The sequence below is a fragment of the Bos indicus x Bos taurus genome, chromosome 1, assembly GCF_003369695.1.
Source record: "Bos indicus x Bos taurus breed Angus x Brahman F1 hybrid chromosome 1, Bos_hybrid_MaternalHap_v2.0, whole genome shotgun sequence".
Lineage (NCBI taxonomy): Eukaryota > Metazoa > Chordata > Mammalia > Artiodactyla > Bovidae > Bos > Bos indicus x Bos taurus.
Genome location: NC_040076.1, coordinates 22,623,726 through 22,640,199, shown reverse-complemented (window position 1 = coordinate 22,640,199; position 16,474 = coordinate 22,623,726). Strand labels below are relative to the sequence as shown.

The window sequence follows — 16,474 nt, the reverse complement described above, 5'->3', positions numbered from 1 at the left end:
TCGCAGAGTCAGACATGACTGGAGCGACTGAGCACACACTCATGCATGCGTATGTTCTTTGACATTTACACATTTTCCTTATTTTTTTTTCTCCTGCTTCATTTTCAGGGTGTGAATATAAGTGGTGGACAGAAGCATCGAGTGTGTCTGGCCAGAGCTGTCTACAGTGGGGCTGACATCTACCTCCTAGATGATCCCTTGTCTGCAGTTGATGTTCATGTTGCAAAGCAACTTTTTGAAAAAGTGATCGGGTCCTCTGGCATGTTAAGGAACAAGGTGGCCACAGCATCACATACGCTTTTGTGAGGGACGGGGAGAATAATCTACGTAGCACTGGGCCCCAGATTCTAATACTTTATTTGTTGATGCAGAGTAGTCAAATTTCACATAAAGAATGGGATGGTGTATTGCTCTCTCACAGACTTTAATGAACATTTTAAAATCTTTACAAGTTTACTCTACTTCTGTGATTATTACCTCATTGACTCATACTGTGTTCAAAGGTGATTTACACATCAAAATGAGTGTTTTAAGTTTAGCTGACCATTTTTTTGGAAAAATGGAATTTTGTTGTATAGCACTTTTATGGAAAATAGTATTTATTATTTTTTACTTAAAATTAGATATTTTAAATATAACCTTAATAACAATCCAATTGTTCTGTGAAGGAACAAAGGAAAAAGGAATTAATATTTACCAAATGCATATCATATTTGACATAGTTAAATATGACTAATTTGACACTAAATTAGTTCATTTAGTTCTTATAGCAAGTCTGAGATAAGCGTTATCAATACTCCTGTTTTATATATGAAGAAACTTGGAACTCATAATGACTTGATATAGCTTGCCCAATTTAAGAACCACAGAAATTTTTTTTTTTGGCTGTGCTGGGTCTTCACTGCTGTGCAGGCTTTCTCTAGTGGTGGAGAGCAGGGTCTACTCTCTAGCTGCAGTGCACGGACCTCTCATTACGGTGGTTTCTCTTATTGCAGAGCAAAGGCTCTGTGGCAGAGTTTCCGTAGTTACAGCACATGAGCTAATGGTTGTGGTTCTCAGCTCTAGGGCACAGGCTCAGTAGCTGTGGTACGCACAGGCTTAGCTGCTCCACAGCATGTGGGGTCTTCCCGAATTAGGGATGCAACCCATGTCTCCTGCATTGGCAGGTGGATTGTTTACCACTGAGCTGCCAGGGAAACCCCAAGAACCGCAGAGATTTTTAAAAGTCTCTCTGACTGCAGAGCCATATGCATGTATTCACATTGTGTGCTTATAGATTTATTTATACAGAGAATTCTGGAAAAAGTAAATGTATAAGATGGCAAAATAAATATTTATAATTTATAATAAATATAAACATATATTATACATTAATATACATTCTATATAAATATAATTTATAATAAGTATAAACAAATGTCTTTACTTATTGAAATGAACCCAAGATAAATCTTCTCATTCAATTTAATGTATATTATATAATAATATGGAAAGATTTAAAAATAAAGACTATGTGTTATAACTTAAACATGTTTTTGTAACACTGCATGCATGCTAAGTTGCTTCAGTTGTGTCCAACTCTTTGCCATGCCATGGACTGTAGCCTGCCAGGCTTCTCTGTTCTTGGGATTCTCCAGGCAAGAGAACCCACTAGAGTGGGTTGCCATGCCCTTCTCCAAGGGATCTTCCCAGGGCTTGAACCCAGGTCTGTTGCATCTCCTGCATTGGTAGGCCAGTTCTTCACCAGTAGCAACACCTGGGAAGCCCCTTGTAACAGTACAGGACCTTCAGAAAAGGACGCAAGAATGACAGTTATAAGACTGTTGTTAATTTGTCATAAATTTGATTCATTCTTAATGAATGAAGAATACCTGAACTAATGGGGTAAAACATTTGCTGACTTTTTTTGTTTCTGTCAAGTAGTGTATCATCATTCACTGTGAGATATTTATGTGCTATTTTAAATGGGTGCCTCCCAAGAAGTATACTCTAAAATAGTAAAGACAAAAAATAATGATTGCAGCTCTCTTTTTTTAAATTGTATTTATTTTTAGTTGTGCTAGGCCTTCATCGCTGTGCGGTCTTTTCTCTAGCTGCAGTGCACGGGCCTTCTTACTGTGGTGGCCTCTCTTGTGGAGCACAGACTCTAGGGTGATCGGGCTTTAGTAGTCGCGGCGTGTGAGCACAATAGTTGTGGTCCCCAGCTCTAGATCACAGGCTCAGTAGTTACGGCACATGGGCTTAGTTGCTCTTCCCCGACCAGGGATCGAACCCGTGCCCTACACGGTCAGGTGGATTCTTTACCACTGAGCCACCAGAGACGCCCTGAAGCTCTCTTTAAAATAGTCATTTTGACCATCCTTTGTAACCCAAGGAATAAAATACTCTTTTTCAGACTCGAATTTTAGTGACACACAACCTCACACTTCTACCACAGATGGATCTCATTGTTGTAATGGAAAGTGGCAGAGTAGCACAAATGGGAACATACCAGGAAATTCTGGCTAAAACCAAAAATCTCACGAATTTGCTTCAGGCCTTCAGTGAACAAGAAACAGGTGAGGACACAATTAAAAATAAGCCTAAGATACAGTGTGCTAACCCATTCTGAAAGCCCATTGATTGTCTGATTTCTTACTCTGCATTTTTATTCATTCATGATTATTAAGTCAGGAGCTGAACATCTTCCTTTCTCTAGAAAAGAAACAAATACTTTGGGACACATCAGCTAAAAATCAACCTCACATACGATTTTTAAGCAAAATGTTATTCCCCAGGATCAGTTTGTTCATCTATGAAATAAGAGATTAGATAATTTATAAACTCTACTGCAAGTTTAGAATATAATGAATCTAAACATTCTGCTTTCTTTTAAATTAGATTCATATCAAATAAATAATAAATCTTTAAAATGTATTATTGCATGTTGTGGGAGAGAGACAAACGAAAAGAAAATCTGAAGAATGACAAAGGGGAATAATTGTTGTCTAACTTTTACAAAACAACAACTGAGTTTATTTACTACTAATTTTTATTTCTATAGTGTTAGTATTTTAAATTAAGATCCAAAGATGTTTGTATAAATGAAGCTGTTTGATCTTTATGTAATTAGGACACAAGGATGTTTGAAATCTAGCATTAGTTTAATTCTAGAGATCGATCATTCTCTCACTCTGAAAACTGGATGTGCCATCATCTCTCTTCCCAGCTATGGATGGTTTCTCATATAGACCACCATCGGGATCCTTGTGCTATCCCTTTCTGGAACACCACTGAGAAATGACTATAAAATCAGTGGACTATTTCAAAATTCCAGGCTAAAAAGAAACATAGAGTTATGTCTTAGTATTTTCTGCATGAACTGTTATCTATTAATTCACTTTACATTTTACCTGGATGTAAACGTCAGAAAGATATGAAACCAGTTCATAATAGGATCAGTGCAATTTAGTATTTGATTGTCATGAAATTAAAAAAAAAAGCCATTTTGCTGATGTTTTTTTCTATGCTAATACATTAGGTATGCACTACTTTTTTTTATTCCTTGTTTACACTCCTTTCTCAAATTGAAATGTTCTACATGTAGATGCATTCAGAAATATCTGATGCATCATCAGATGGCTGTGGTCATTCTTAGTAAGAGAGGCACCTTATCTTTTCTTAAGGGCTAGCAATTTTGGAAATGAGCCCTTGCCTACTTGGTCAGGGGCTAGAATGAGGATGCAGTCTGTCACTGTCTCTGTCCCTAGCACTTAGGTAGCCTCATGCTAGGCACGCCATAACTGTTAAACAGATGAATCTGCCTCCATTGCTTCTACCAAAAGTATGTCTCTTCAGAGTTAATGGAATGATTTGTAATGAGCCAGTATTGCTATTTATTGCTATGAGCCAGTATTGCTATTTATTTTAAAGATCACATGAAATATAAGTTACATTACCTTGGGAAATATAGCTTTAAAAGCAGGTAATATGTAAGTTTTAAGTTCAATATTTAATTTACCATAAAATATGGAACACACTTTTGAAAGCTGTGGCTCTTGTTTAAGTCTCCAGTTTTGGAAAAAAACATCATTCCTTCCCAGCACTGATAAAACTTAAGTACACCAGTCCTCTGCGGTAACAAGTGGAAAATTTTCTTGAAGCTGGGCTGACATTAATAGATGTTACAATTTCACCATCAGAAATATGCCATAATTAGAAAAATGTAAATGGAACTGTTTTCTAATTACTTCAGTATCGTGTCTTCTCTGTTACAATTCAGAAAGGTGGTGAGTAGAGATCATTTTTATACTGGCAATAGAATATGTTTTCTAAAGTGAATATTTCTGGGATTTTGATTTTTTGGATGCTGAGTAAAAAATATATGAAAGCTTTTAAAAAGCAGGCAAAATATTACTCATGATAATGCTAGATAGATATATGTAAAAGGTCAGCCATATATATTGTCATTTTATTACTGATTACACAGAACAGGGCAAAAAATAGATTAACTGATATAAAATTGATAATAAAACATCCCACCAAACAACTTCAAATCTAGTTACAGTTAGTGTCACATTCCTGCAGTTATTTCCCTTGGACTTGGGCCAGCTGTGTCCAGTCCTGTACTATGTCTCTGCTCTGCCTTTCCTCCCTGCTGATGACTCACACACTTGTTCTTCTTTTCCTATCATTCACCCTCTCACTACCAGAGCTGATGACAGATAAGTAGAATCTATGGGCTTCCCTCATAGCTCAGCTGGTGGAAGAATCTGCCTGCAATGCAGGAGACCCCAGTTCAATCCTGAGTCAAGAAGATCCACTGGAGAAGGGATAGGCTACCCACTCCAATATTCTTGGACTTCCCTTGTGAATCAGCTGGTAAAGAAACTGCCTGCAATGTGGGAGACCTGGGTTCAATCCCTGGGTTGGGAAGATCCCCTAGAGAAGGGAAAGGCTACCCACTCCAGTATTCTGGCCTGGAGAATTCCATAGACTGTATAGTCCATGGGGTCACAAAGAGTTGGACACAACTGAGCGACTTTCACTTTCTTTCAAGTAGAATTTATATTATTATTTGGCTTGGATACATCAGATCTCTAAAAATCCATCCAGCTCTGAAAAATCTACAAGCATCACCTCATGGGAATATTATAAAACAGAATCAATCAAGAGTTAGAGAAGACTTTATCAAAAAAGATGTGAAATACAAAGGTGAATTTACATATTTATATTTAGAAGTTTAGGCTCTTATCCATACTAATAATACTTATGATAGCTAGGATATCTTGGGTATTAATTTTGTCAGTATATTCACAAATGTTTTGCTTAAATCTCTCCCAAAACCTCCTGAGGCTGCATGGTCCTGATTTTACAAAAATAATATGTATCTTCCACAAGTTAAGACAGGTGATAAATTGCAGAATTTAAATCCTTCGCTGCCTCTGTTTCATGCCAGAGGCCAATCAAGCTCTTATACATTATATCAAATTTGTAGGAACAAGCCCACTGACTTAGAATGAAAGACAGGAAGGAGTGTGTCAATCTTTCTCTCTCTCTCTCTCTCTCTCTCTCTCTCTCTCTCTCTCCCCCTCCCTCTTTGTCTCTTTGACAACTTTGGGCTTTAGGCAAGTCACTTGTCCTGAATTTTACTTTTCCCTGAAAAATATGGATAAGCTTACCTATTTTATTCTCTTTATCTTATCAGGTCATTCTGATGCTCAAATTGTACAATGTATGTGAACATATTCTGTAAATTGTAAATACATAAATGTAAATGTTTATCATTATCAGCTATGAAGATGAAAATGTGCCCTAGGCAGAAGAGGCTACAATATCCCCAAATTTTCATTCTGTGAGACATGGAATCCTGTGTTTCACAGAGACACTTGATGCAAATCAGATGCTTCCTTTAAGGGCCAAATGTTTACTTCTAGAAACAAAAAGCATAGAACGCATGTAGAGAGCTCAGAAATCTCCAATTCCTTCCTTTTAAAAATAAGAAGTCTGAAATTCAAGTATTATACTGTGAAAAAAAAGACAAAAATCTGCCGAACTCTGAGATGTTTCCCATGGAATTCACTAACAGAAGTTTGAACCTCAGGGCTTCTTCAGTGGCTCAGCTCATAAAAAACCTGCCTGGAGTTTAGGAGATGCAAGAGACAAGGGACAGATACCTGGGTTAGGATTATCCTCTAGAGAAGGAAGGGGCAACTCCCTCCAGTATTACTGCCTGGGAAATCCCATGGACAGAGGAGCCTGGCAAGCTACAGCCCATTGAGTGTCAAAGAGTTGGACACGATTGAGTGCACGTTCATACACACACAACTTGAACCTTATTCTTGTAGTTCTAGATGTGTGGCTTTGATTTGTGTAACCTGCTTTGATTTGTGTAACCTGCTTTCTCTGTACTTTTTATCTGTAAAATAAGGATAGTGTAGGATCTTCCTCATGGTTATTTTGAAACATTAGAGTTAAAATATGTAAAACATTTAGAATATTGCTGACAGATAGGAAGCTGTTGTTAATATTGAAATTAGTAAGAACAAGACAGAGATTTGGGGAATTTACATTGTATTTTCTTAACAATTTTCACCATAATAGCATTTTACAATAATAAGACTTGATGATATTCCATGTTTCTTTTAAATAAAGAAAATCATTCCACTTTGGCAAATATTAAACCCTTCTGTGGAAGATCCAAAACAACTTAGCACTCTCTCTAATGTCTAAAAAAGAATTTTCTGTAGGCTTTTTCATTATAGAATTTTAGTTTTATCAAGACATTACAGGACATTTTAGATGAGGGGGAAATACTGGGGGAAATGGAAGGGCTCCCAGTATACCTGCGAATCCAAAACACAAAGAATGATTTGTATAATCTTTCATGATATTTCTATTTTGTGCATTGGTTGCCTTTATGGATATAAAAGCACTCACCATCTTCTTCCCAGCTCATGCTTTAAAGCAAGTCAGTGTAATCAACTCCAGAACTGTACTGAAAGACCAAATCCTGGTGCAAAATGATAGGTGAGTATTAGGACGATACTCGACTCTTGGGGATTACAGACTAATTAATTACATTTTTAGCATTTAAAATGTATCCCATAAAAAAGGATCTATATGTTATGATGGATATAAAATGTACTTAGTGGTTTCCAAATTTTGAACTATAAGTTATATGGTTGTGTCGAAGTTTTTAAGTGAGGTGTATGTGACTTAGTTTGGGAAACATAGTAAGTCTTAGTAATTTCTAGTCAAATTCTACCAGAAGAAATCTACTCTGATTTGTGTGTGTAAGTGCTAAACATATCCCCCAAATGAATCTATTTAGAAAAACGAGAGGAAGGAAGGGAGAGACGGAAGGAGAGAGGAAAGAATATGAGAAAGTGAAAGAGACAAAAAAATAATAAAACTCTGACTCTGAATTGTTATATTATACTTATTTTTCCTTTTTATAAGTAACTAAAATGAACAGTGATTAAAGAAAATTAACCTAATCTACCCCCAACAGTTGCAAAGAGGAGATTGAAAGAAAGAAAGAAATAATAGTAATGAGTCATTTAAAAATAAGCAGCTAGAATTACTGAAAGCTGCCTTGTGTCCAAGTTGCTAATGTTGAGAGCTGGAATGAACTACAGAGACATGAATACTTTAGAATCTAATAGCTCAGGATTTTGTAGTTTCAACCTTGAATTATTTTAAAGGATTGATAGTCCTATGAATGTGTGTATGATACAGATGCTGCAGATTGGAGCTTTGTGTGTATACCAGGTTTAGATGAGTAGGTAAACTAAATTATTCCTCTTTGATCCTAAAGATCTTGGACTGCTTCTTTTTTTTTTTTTTGGCTAGGTATTGTCATCCAGTCTCTTGACTTTAGTTACCTTTACTCCAAGTTTATATCTCCAGCCCAACTTGTCCTCTGAACCCCAGAGGTGGACCCTCCTCTTTGACATCTAATCTCAGCTCATGGCAACACTGTTCTTCCAGTTACTTAGATAAAAATATCTTGCAATCACCCTTGACCTCTCTCTTTTTCCACATCCAATTCATCATCAAATCCCCATTGGCTCTATCTTCAAAATATATCAAATAACCCAGAATTCAAACACTACTCATCAATTTCACAGCTGCCCTTTGTCCAAATCACAAAATTGTCTTCTTATGAGTCTTCCTGCCAACAGCCTGTCCCTGTACTGTCTGTTCACAACATACATCAAGTTGTTTGTTTCACAGATATGAGTCAGATCATATCAGTCTTATGTCCCAAATCTCCAAAGGTTCACATCTCAGAGTGAAATCCCAAGTCTTTACAAGGGCCTGTTAAGGGCTTCCCAGGTGGTGCTAGTGGTAAATAAGCCACCTGCCAATGCAGGTAGATTAAGAGATGTGGGTTCCCTCCTGGGTCAGAAAGATCCCCTGGAGGAGAGCATGGCAACCCACGCCAGTATTCTTGCCTGGAGAATCCCACAGACAGAGGAGCTTGGCAAGCTACAGTCCACGGGGTCACGAAGAGTCAGACACAACTGAAGCAGTTTAGCACGCACATATGCTTAAAGCCTTGGAGGACCTGAACCTGTTTATCTTTTTAATCTCAGAACCTCCTAAAGCTCATTTCACTATTCTATTCCAGCAGCCCTGACTCTGCTATTCCTGGGCAATCAGACATGCTCCTTCCCTGGGATCCCGCTAGTTAGGGCATTTTTCTCCCAGATATCCATATGGCTTATGTTCTCCCAACTTCTGCAAGTCTTTCCTCAAGTGTCACCTCATCAATGAAGACTTGTTCAACCACCCTATTTTATATCACAATATCCCTTCTGTGCTTTTCTCCCCATAATTTTTATTAATTACCTGCATAGTAGAAAATGTATTGGCTTGTATTTTGTCTTTCTCTTACCTCTAGGTTTTAAGCTTTATAAGAGCAGGAATTTTTGTCTTTTTGTTCTCTGTTACTGCCATCTAAATAACACATTTCAACTAAACACTCAATAGCTTGTAACCTAGTGTTCAATAAGCATTGTTAATGGATGAATAAATAACTAGAGACTGAAAGAACACCCAGGGAACTTTAAACTATCATTTTATTTTTTCTTACCATTATAACAGTGTTTCATTTATATGAGTGCAATTTTTAAGGGTATACAAGAAAAGCAAATCCACTGAAGCAGAAACACTGAAGCAGACTTTGAAATTTGTGTGCTGTGGCATTTGTACACATCTCTGAATCATAGTTTTCATTTGTATATAGTCTGACCATACACTCAATGAGTAGCTTGCTTTAAAGCTTAAAAGTGAAAAAGTAATAATTATTGTTGTAAACATAACCATACCCTCTCCTTTATAATAAATAGTTTTCCTTGTTTAAAAGTCATCTTTAGTTATATCTAAATGGAACCTCTCAAAGTTTCGGGTGGACCACTTTTGCAAAATTTTTCCTTAAAAAAAGAACCCTAGTCCTTATGGAGGTTTGTTTACAGATCTGGTTTCTAAACATTTATCAAGTTATGGAGGCTCAAACAGAAACCAGCTTGCCGAAAGTTACTTCTTCAGTAAAGATCACATCAAAAAGATTACCTCATTCTACTATGGTACATTCATGTCAACACAGTCTGGCCTCAAACTTACTTTTTAATTACTAAAAGTAATTAAAAGTGATCAAAGTGTTATTGGAGGTCCCTGAATCCTCCATACCATTTTTATGTTGTCTATGAAAAATCAGAGACTTATTTTCATTTCTCCAAAATATGTGCATTTCTTTACATACGTCCATGTATTTCCTACTTTATGACTTTCTATATGATCACTAGTCTAGCTTTTGTTTTTTTAATCTGCTTTACTTTTTGGTAAGACAACATTATATGGAGAAAATTTTCCTGACTTTCAACCTAACTTGTATTTCTTAAACATACTCAATTTTTTCCAATTTGTGCAGAATTAAGATAGACTAGAGATTGGAAGATACAAGGAAGTAATCGCGACAACACATACTCTCTACAGGGGGATATACTGAGATAGAACAATGAATCTTCCTTGTGGAAGGATTCTCAGGAAAACTGACTACCCATCAAGAGAAAAGGTGGAAAAGAATATGGACCAAATAATGTTTGAGAGTCTCTCCCTTTGAAATTTAAGAATTAGAATTACTTCAGATCAGATCAGATCAGTTGCTCAGTCATGTCCGACTCTTTGCGACCCCATGAATCGCAGCACGCCAGGCCTCCCTGTTCATCACCAACTCCCGGAGTTCACCCAGATTCACGTCCATCGAGTCAGTGATGCCATCCAGCCATCTCATCCTCTGTTGATCCCTTCTCCTCCTGCCACCAATCCCTCCCAGCAGCAGAGTCTTTTCTATTGAGTCAACTCTTCGCATGAGGTGGCCAAAGTACTGGAGTTTAAGCTTTAGCATCATTCCTTCCAAAGAAATCCCAGGCTGATCTCCTTCAGAATGGACTCGTTGTATCTCCTTGCAGTCCAAGGGACTCTCAAGAGTTTTCTCCAACACCACAGTTCAAAAGCATCAATTCTTCAGCGCTCAGCCTTCTTCACAGTCCAACTCTCACATCCATATATGACCACAGGAAAAACCATAGCCTTGACTAGACAGACCTTTGTTGGCAAAGTAATGTCTCTGCTTTTGAATATGCTATCTAGGTTGATCGTAACTTTCCTGTCAAGGAGTAAGCGTCTTTTAATTTCATGGCTGCAATCACCATCTGCAGTGATTTTGGAGCCCAGAAAAATAAAGTCTGACACTGTTTCCACTGTTTCCCCATCTATTTCCCATGAAGTGATGGGACTGGATGCCATGATCTTCGTTTTCTGAATGTTGAGTTTTAAGCCAACTTTTTCACTCTCCACTTTCACTTTCATCAAGAGGCTTTTTAGTTCTTCTTCACTTTCTGCCATAAGGGTGGTGTCATCTGCATATCTGAGGTGATTGATATTTCTCCTGGCAATCTTGATTCCAGCTTGTGTTTCTTCCAGTCCAACGTTTCTCATGATGTACTCTGCATATAAGTTAAATAAACAGGGTGACAATATACAGCCTTGCTGCTGCTGCTGCTAAGTCACGTCAGTCGTGTCCGATTCTGTGCGACCCCATAGAAGGCAGCCCGCCAGGCTCCGCCATCCCTGGGATTCTCCAGGCAAGAATACTGGAGTGGGGTGCCATTTCTTTCTCCAATGCATGAAAGTGAAAAGTCAAAGTGAAGTCGCTCAGTCGTGTCCGACTCTTAGCTACCTCATGGACTGCAGCCCACCAGGCTCCTCCAGGCAAGCCCACCAGGCAAGAGTCCTGGAGTGGGGAGCCATTGCCTTCTCCGATACAGCCTTGACATACTCCTTTTCCTATCTGGAACCAGTCTGTTGTTCCATGTCCAGTTCTAACTGTTGCTTCCTGACCTGCATACAAATTTCTCAAGAGGCAGGTCAGGTGGTCTTGTATTCCCATCTCTTGAAGAATTTTCCACAGTTTATTGTGATCCACACAGTCAAAGGCTTTGGCATAGTCATTAAAGCAGAAATAGATGTTTTTCTGGAACTCTCTTGCTTTTTCCATGATCCAGCGGATGTTGGCAATTTGATCTCTGGTTCCTCTGCCTTTTCTAAAACCAGCTTGAACATCAGGAAGTTCACGGTTCACATATTGCTGAAGCCTGGCTTGGAGAATCTTGAGCATTACTTTACTAGTGTTAGTTTTGTTTTCAAATAGGGACTAAAATAATTGGAACTGTTTCAACATTTTATTCTTCATTTTGTGGTTTAATTTTGTATGGTATATATTAATTATTTTATTTCCTTAAAATCCTTATTTCTATCTTCCTTGAATAAAATAAACTGAAAATGCCATTTTAGCATCTAGACTGCCCCCTTCTGGCTTTCATGTCAGGCTCTATTAATCACTTTAATCCTCCCATACATACTCCATACTTTACAACTGTATGATCAGATCAGGGATAATGGTTTCAGTATGTTAATTTTATATATTTTATACAAAAATATGCAGACAGGTATCGTGCCAACTTTCCCAAGGGTTTCTGAAGGACAGAACAAGACTCATTTTTAAAACTTCTCTACCAGCACAAAATAATTTGCTCTTTTAAAATTCAAATAAAACCTGTTATTCACAACAAAATGCCCAGGATCACATGCAGTATTTTTGTGGAAAAAGAATAATTAACATTGTAGTTTGGAAAAACTGAAACTTTTTGTGTAGTGTTCATTAAATTATTGGTCTTTGTTAGTTATGTCTAATTAGGATGCTTTAATTCCCTTTTAACAGTTGGGTTTCATAGCAGTTTATATCCCACTACATTAAGAATTAATTTTTTGGCTTGACACCAATGCTAAATTTGCTTATCCAAACAGAAGCCATGCCAAGGGCTTGAAGGATGATGACAGTAATTAACCCAAATCATATACCAGGAGCTATTCCAATGAAAGTGTCTGTTAAATAGTGTATCTTTTTTTTTGATGGTGAAACTGATCCGGCAAAGGGCATGTACCAAGACCTCCCACAGAATGTTTCCTGACAGAAATGCCAAAGATGGGCAGGGAACAACTACTGAACTGATCAAATAGCCATTTCTTATTCTGATAAACAGAATGGGAAGCATGGAGAAATGGGGGCATGCATGTACCTCAGCTAAGAATTTCTAGAGGTCAGTTTGATATTTCATATATCAAATGACTTAAAATTTAGCGTGTCTCAAGTTCCTATGTCCCTACAAGGGACCATGAGAGATGTATAAACAGAATGAGCATTGTAACAATAATAAAGTAGGAAAAATCTGCAACAGGCATAACTTTTGATTTTGTTGAACAAGTCTTAATTTAGTAAAAAGATAAAATCTTATGTTGCCATATGACAGAATAAAATGTTATTATAGAATGATATTTGAGGTTGATTATATTTGTTGTTGTTCAGTCACTCACTCGTGTCCAACTTTTTGCAACGCCATGGACTATAGCATGCCAGGCTTCCCTGTCCTTCACCATCTCCCAGAACTTGATTAAACTCATTTCCACTGAGTCGGTGATGCCATCCAATCATCTCATCCTCTGTCATCCCCTTCTACTCCTGCCTTCAATCTTTCCCAGCATCCAGGTCTTTTCTAATGAGTCAGCTCTTCACATAGGTGGCCAAAGTATGGGAGCTTCAGCTTCAGCATCAGTGCTTCCAATGAATATTCAGGGTTGATTTCCTTTAGGATTGACTGGTTTGATCTTCTTGCTGTCCAAAGGACTCTCAAGAGTCTTCTCCAATACCACAGTTCAAAAACATCAATATTTTGGCCCTCAGCCTTCTTTATGGTCCAACTTTCACATTCATACATGACTACTGGAAAAACCATAGCTTTGACTGTACAGACCTTTGTTGGCAAAGGTCTGTACCTTTGTACAAATGTCTCTGCATTTTATATTGAGTTGCAAAGACCATGTGTACATTAAAAAAAAAAAGTAAGACTGGTTATGGAGCAACATTTGAATTATGACACCACACATATTGGAGAAGGAAATAGAAACCCACTCCAGTGTTCTTTTCTGGAGAACCTCATGGACAGAGGAGCCTGGCAGGCTACAGTCCATGGGGTCACAAAGAGTTGGACATGACTGAGAGACTCATACACACACACCACACATATAAAGACTCTAGCAGTACTCACAAACACCTTAGCACCAGATATCTCTGGAATATTAGCATTATGAGTATTTTTCTTCAGCTTCTATTCCTCCTCTGTTTTCTTTCTTCTCTCTCCTCCTTTGTCCTTGTTCTTCTTTGTGCTATTCGGTATTTTCCAAATATTTCTTCAGCAATACAATTCCAGAAGAGTTGACAGCTCCATGGTGATGGTTGGAAATGTGTCAAGATTGAGACAGAGGAAGTGTTTTGGCCAGAGTAAGCTTTAGAAGAGGTAAGAAATAACTGGTTCAGTGCAGGGTGATTGAGATAAACAAGTAGAGATGAAGCAGATGGCAAGTAGGCTTTTTACTGTGTGTATCTGGAGCTCAGAAAAGAGGTTTGGACTTGAGAAATCCATTTGAGAGTCACCAACAGAGAAGAAGTTTGTTGAAACTGAGGGTGGAGGAGATTGCTCAGAAAAGGAGCATACGAAAGGAATAATGACTAGAGCTGAGTGTCATGAAATATACATGTTAAAAGAAGACAAAGAAACTAATGGAAACCCAGACAGGTGGAAGAAAACACAAAGGTATGATGGTAAGGAAGTAAAAGGAAACATGTCTTAAACAAGGGGATGATCAATGATGTTAATTTCTATGAAGAGTTTAGGTGAGATAATCTTCAAAGTATCCCAAGAATACAGTAGTAAGTATTGTACTTTCTTTATCAAGGCCCCACTGTTGGAAACCCTTTCAGCCAGGTGTTGGAAAGTTCAAGGAGAGAAAAAAGGTGGTTTGGCAGAAAAATATTTGGCTACAGAAGGAAGGCAGGAAGTAAGAGGATAACTGAACACCGGAATGAGGGTGAAATCATTTTTGTGGTGATGGTATTAATTATAAGATGAGAAAAATGTGTAGTTCTCTGTGGGCTGATGGGAAAGAGATGCTTGAAAGGAAGATGAAGATTAAAAAAGAGAGAACAATTGAGGATCTTAAAATTTGCCTTACGATAAAATGATCCCTTGCATCATTCCTTTAAAGATAGGTTTCCAGACGGGAATCTTACAATCTGCATTTTTATCAAGCACTGTTAAATGACTCATCAGCAGGAAAGTATGGAAACAATTATAGTTAATAAATGTATTTTGAGGCAATGGGCAGAATGTGATTCGGATCATAAGGTTATCCTTGGATCTGAGGAGAGAACTATCTTTGCTTTTTATAGGAGAGAGTCAGAAAAGGCAGAGTGGAGATGCAGGAATGTGGAAGTGTGGCAACTGACTTCCCTGTCTGTGTTGACTTTCTCCATCAGATAGGATGTCAAGGCCCCTTCTGAGAGATGCAAGAATTTCTAGGCACTATGAAAACCCACATGGAAGGAAGATACTAATTTATGGTGGAGCCAGTTTGCAGGGCTTTATGATCTTTTGAAGTAGCACTCCACAGATAGGGAGCAAGTATGATCAGGACTGACTTGTGAGTTCTAATGTTGAAGCTTAATAGGAGGAAAAGGAAAACTATTAAAGTTTAGAATATCACCACCATTTGGGCGAAATGTAATCATGGAGTACAGGCTGAATAATGAAAAGATTCAAGACAGGACAAAGATGTGCTTAGTCCTGAGAGTTTTCCTGAACGTGGGACCATTGATTCTAAAACCAGGAAGATCCCAGGTAAACCAGGATCATTGATCATCCTAGGGAGCATGGATGATAGAAAGTTGCATTTTTAAACTGAGAGTCTCGATAGAATAAGAACCAAATATAGTGAGACTAACTGAATGTACGATTTAGAAATAGAAGAGGTTACATTATGGCCAGAGGCTGGAATAATTAGAGTTGGGTTTTCAAAGGTGGATTAGTTCCAGGTAATAAGATTCATGGTTTATGGTCATGAAAGCTGATGGCCAATGTAGCATGCAGCTGACAGACTCTAAAAGTATGAAGGTCATGAAGTTGAGAAGAGATTGAGTTTAATACAGTTGTCCTTGTCAGCTATGCCATCCCCCAGAATGGTGGCAGACTGAGGTGGCGTGAATTAGCTTGATGCTAGTCTTCTGGTAGGACAGGAGGCAAAGACCTGAGGAGGCACAGATTATGGTCCAGCCAGATGGAATAGCTTAAACAATCTAGGAGTTCAGCTCAAGTTTGAAGGGTAATTTTCTAGAAGAAACGGTGAAAAAATCAGGCAGTATGCCCTGGCTCTAAAATATGTGGGGTATGGAAGAATAAACAATTTCCCTTCCAGAAGATTAAAGAAACAAAGTTATTGTCAAGGCAAGTCAGGTTGCTGTTAATAAAGCAGACGAATATCCAAAAAAAGGGATTGAGCATGTATAACTTTTAAAAAATGTTTGGTTGATCTAAAAATCTAAAGGAAAAAAAGGATGTTGTCTTGCTTTATCAGGCCCTTATTGGATCAAAGGAAACAGTTCTCAGTGAGAAAAGAAAAGATTCCTGTTGGTGGGGTGAGTACCAGAATAACTAGTGTTATTTGTTACTAACCACTCCCATGTAAGTATTATTAACAAATACCATCTATTTTTTAATGAATTTGAAGGGAGTTGCTATATAATATTTTGAAGAAATTAAAGCAAATGAGCTATCGGACATTAGAGTGATGTTTAATTATTTAGCTATGTGTATTTAGCTGCGTATACTCTTATTTACTAAAGATATTTAGCTGTGTGTATTTCACTATGTATATTCTTGTTAATGATAGTAACTAACATTATTTGAGCACTTATTTTAAAGCCCTCAGGACTGTGCATGTACTTTGCTTGTACTTATAAGGTGGCTACTATTATTATTCCAATTTATAAATGAGTAATCTGAGGATTAGAGGAGTTGGTAACTTGAATCAAGGT

The 16,474-nt window shown here is 37.7% G+C and overlaps 1 protein-coding gene across 3 annotated transcripts in view; it reads left to right on the top strand.

The window, feature by feature from the left end:
- Positions 1-16,474, top strand: part of LOC113896243 (multidrug resistance-associated protein 1-like) — a 100,263-nt gene that overhangs the window by 58,248 nt on the left and 25,541 nt on the right. For 2 of the 3 annotated variants that reach the window (XM_027548571.1, XM_027548515.1), the window contains 4 exons: positions 109-276; positions 2,396-2,558; positions 6,933-7,008; positions 16,015-16,075. In XM_027548571.1, coding sequence (XP_027404372.1) covers positions 109-276; positions 2,396-2,558; positions 6,933-7,008; positions 16,015-16,075 — 468 coding nt within the window. The remainder of the gene's footprint in view (positions 1-108; positions 277-2,395; positions 2,559-6,932; positions 7,009-16,014; positions 16,076-16,474) is intronic. The other variant, XM_027548614.1, reaches the window with a different exon arrangement.